We start from the raw sequence: 3,540 nt of genomic DNA, 5'->3' as shown, positions 1-3,540 counted from the left end.
TCGATGACTAATTGGAATGAGTTTGTTTCTTTGACTGCTCCAATGGTGAACACATTGTGCTTATTGGCATCGAACATACCTGGAAATTATATTATTGATCAGGCAAGCATATTTGTACACAACCTTGAATGTACATTACATGTAGCTGTATCTTTTTTATGTGTTATTCAACTGTCTTCATTTCTCTCCAGATTAATGTGTATGCTGACTCACAAAAGGCCAAAATGAGTTACTTTGAAGGGTTTTCGCGCAAAGCATTGGTAGTGATACCACCTCATCACGAGCTGAGGAAGAGGAGGGTTGACAGGATAAGGGAGGGATGCTGCATGGAAGTACCTCAAAATGTCATTGATGCATTCAAAGGTACGTATAAGTATTATTTTTAAAAGCATAATGTCTTGAATTTGGCATTGGGTATATGTGTGCCTTGTAAGATTTGATTCTGTGCAACATATGGTGCCTGCATGTTGTCTTCAATGTGCATTGAATTAGAATGGCAGGTTATTCTTTATGAAACCAAATCTTAGTAGTTTCAAGTACGCGTCATTTATTTTTGCTTGAAAGGTATAGCCACAGAACTTTGCCCTTACTCATCAGTGAGATTTATCAGTGTTGGCGTTATTTGTTTCTGTTAAGATGTACTGGAGTTACTCAAATTTAGCATATTGTATCTGTCATCTGCAAGAGATCATTATTCATGAGAAATGTTATTTATTATTTATTCTAATGTGCAATTAATGAAATTGTGTGTTCTCTTCAAGGTTGGATCTTACCCTCTTCTCTACTAGTTTGATTGAGCTACATTTTAAGGTAAGGCAGCATAGTGACTACTGTCTGGACTCAACTAACTGCCACTTCCTTCGATAGTCGAATATGTACATGTACAAGTGTTGAAAAGCATATTAGAGAGGATATGATTAAATGGCTTTTATAAAAACAGCTTTATTTTATATACAGTCTATACTATACAGCATTATACTGTACTTGGCTTATTAATAAATGAAATAACCGTATTTGCAACCCATTGGTTCTCTGCTGATCATCATTTTGTTACTAGGTAAGTCATTAATGTATGTTTTGTTATCACTTCAGTTCATCTAATGGCTACTGGATACAAAGGAAAGAAGCATTATGCGTTGAAATTTTTGAAAATAGGGAAGATATATGTACAGCTATATAGTATACAAAAGGATTAGTTTCCATTGAGTTCCCCAACAGCTTTAAAACCTGGTAATAATGGTGATGGAGTTGCATGTAGACTAAAGATCTTAAGATTATATGCTATGATCCATCTAACAGCCACAGCAATACAGAAACCAATCTTAAGCAATAAACATCTAAGGCATATGCTACATGTATTTACCGTATAGTGGTTTTTTTCAAGGATAATGAATTTTACGGATTTTTCAAGTATCATGAAATAAATTTCTTGAAAATTAAATTAATAAGGCAAAAGATTGCAGGAAAGTGGAAATTTGCGAGATTTAATTCTCTGAACCTCCAGATAGAAGTCATTTGTGAAAATTATTATCCTCAAAATAAAGCCACTACAGTACATTGTGGCTTCTACAAATTTTTATAAATGATCTTTATATTTTATGAATGGAGTAACTTACTTTATTGAGAGAATTGAGAGATGTTTGAGATTTACAACTAGAAATGTTGCCTTCAGTTTGCAAACTCAATGACCTGTAAATTAGGGCTGAAATGAATAGTATTTTTCACTATTCGAATAATTGGCATGCTAAACGAACAAATATTCGAATAATTGAACTATTATTGCTGAATGATTATGAACTACCTTTTTGGTGTTAAACTTTTCAAAATGACCCCAAACAAGGCTTCTTAGAGATTGAGAACCACTTTACCTGGCCACAGCATCAGTATTTAGCAAGTTGGTAAGTAAACAGACTAAGAAAGCAGCCTGTGTAGGTGACACGTGGTGGGCATGGCTGTTAATTATTGCAATAACCATTAATAATTTTATTATTCAAATATTTTGAATAGCAAAAAAACTATTCGAATATTGCTATAACGAATGAATATTCGAATATCTCACTATTCATTTCAGCCCTATTGTAAATGTTACATCCACATGCTTAGATAGATAGACCTTTGCTTGATTCTTGTTTTCATTTTGTGCAGCTAGAGTGTATTGTATGTCATAGAGTTGATAGTATAAAGGCTAGCTTTCATACACTATGAAACTTTATTTCATGAAGCAACACTGTACAGGAGTCAATGGAGCCTAAAACATGCTACAGACTCCATTGCTTCCTGTATAAAGATGTTTTATGAAACGGCTTTAATGAGTGATTGAGAGGTCCTTAATTCTTCTCTGACTTGGAATTAAACAACACAACTGGAAACATGGAAATGGTGATCATGTCATTCAGTCGTCCGTATATCGTGCGGTATGGTATTAATTATATTTGCATTTATATAATAATTTGTGTGTGTGTTACTTCTTGTAAGAGCGATAACTGCATATATGCCTCATATTATTTGAATGTGCTGGTTACAGTTTTTGTTGGGGCATTTTTGCACACTGTATAGCACTTATTGAGTAGACTATAGACTAGCTGGTATAAGGCATCATTAGTTAGTAGTGCTTGAATTGCTGTTGTCATTCAGTGTTAATGAAATGTTAATCCAACTTTGCAGTCTTCTTTAGTGTTTGTAATTCCTTTCAGTATTGTGATAAGTTTGTATCCCATGAAATGTAAAATACATGTAAGTGCTATACAGCGTAAAGCAAGTGTAGTATGATCATCAATGACCAGGGTTTCCCAGAAAACTTAGGCATAGTTCTCTAATTTTTAAGCTGCTTACAATTAGGGCCAATGCCCTGTACTATAGTGCAGGGTCCTTCAGCCAAATTTTGTCAAAAATGGCTAAGGGAGAATTTTCCATATCTATAATTTTTCCTGATACATATACATATTCTTATGTTGTGTAGAAAGTTTTAGTGGATTCAGATTAAAATTGGGTTTTTATGAATTTTTAAAATTGCTCCAAAATTGGCTTAATGTCCCTGTACTATAGTACAGTGTCTTTAGCCAAATTTCGCTAGGAAAGAAATCTCCATTTTTATAATTTTTTCTGGTACATATAGACATTCTTATGTTATGTAGCAAGTTTAAGTTGATTCTGACCAAAATTAATTTTTTTACAAATTTTTAAAGTACTCAAAAAGCACTATAAGCTACAGTGCATTCTAGTGCTTGTCAGCTCATGAAGCATGCTGTTTAGCTGAATTTAGCTTGCTTAGCATGCTTTATGGGAAACCCTGTCAATGACTCTCATCATTTAGCCTCTGATTGCACCTTCGCGTTGATATGAAATAATTGATGCATACATTTTTTGCATTGGAGACGATTACTTTTCTCTTTTTTTCTATACAATAGCCAATTTCCATATACCAAGAGAGGACGACGGTGTCTTTGATGAGATTAATTTCTCTGAGATATACGGGCCAGCCTCTGATAAGATAGTACGTCAGTACAAGGACGATGCCCTGGGTCTACCCACTCCTTATAT

At 34.0% G+C, this 3,540-nt stretch overlaps 1 protein-coding gene across 1 annotated transcript in view; it reads left to right on the top strand.

Moving 5' to 3' along the window:
• Positions 1-191: 191 nt before the first annotated feature.
• Positions 192-3,540, top strand: part of LOC105315302 (protein HEG-like) — a gene marked incomplete at its 5' end in the record, with an annotated part of 7,176 nt that continues 3,827 nt past the window's right edge. The window contains one exon of the mRNA XM_020005723.1: positions 192-363. Within this exon, the coding sequence (XP_019861282.1) occupies positions 192-363 (172 nt within the window). The remainder of the gene's footprint in view (positions 364-3,540) is intronic.

This window comes from Amphimedon queenslandica, unplaced genomic scaffold (assembly GCF_000090795.2).
Source record: "Amphimedon queenslandica unplaced genomic scaffold, v1.1 AMPQUscaffold_11034, whole genome shotgun sequence".
In the NCBI taxonomy this organism is placed as follows: domain Eukaryota; kingdom Metazoa; phylum Porifera; class Demospongiae; order Haplosclerida; family Niphatidae; genus Amphimedon; species Amphimedon queenslandica.
This window is presented reverse-complemented; position numbering and strand designations above follow the sequence as displayed.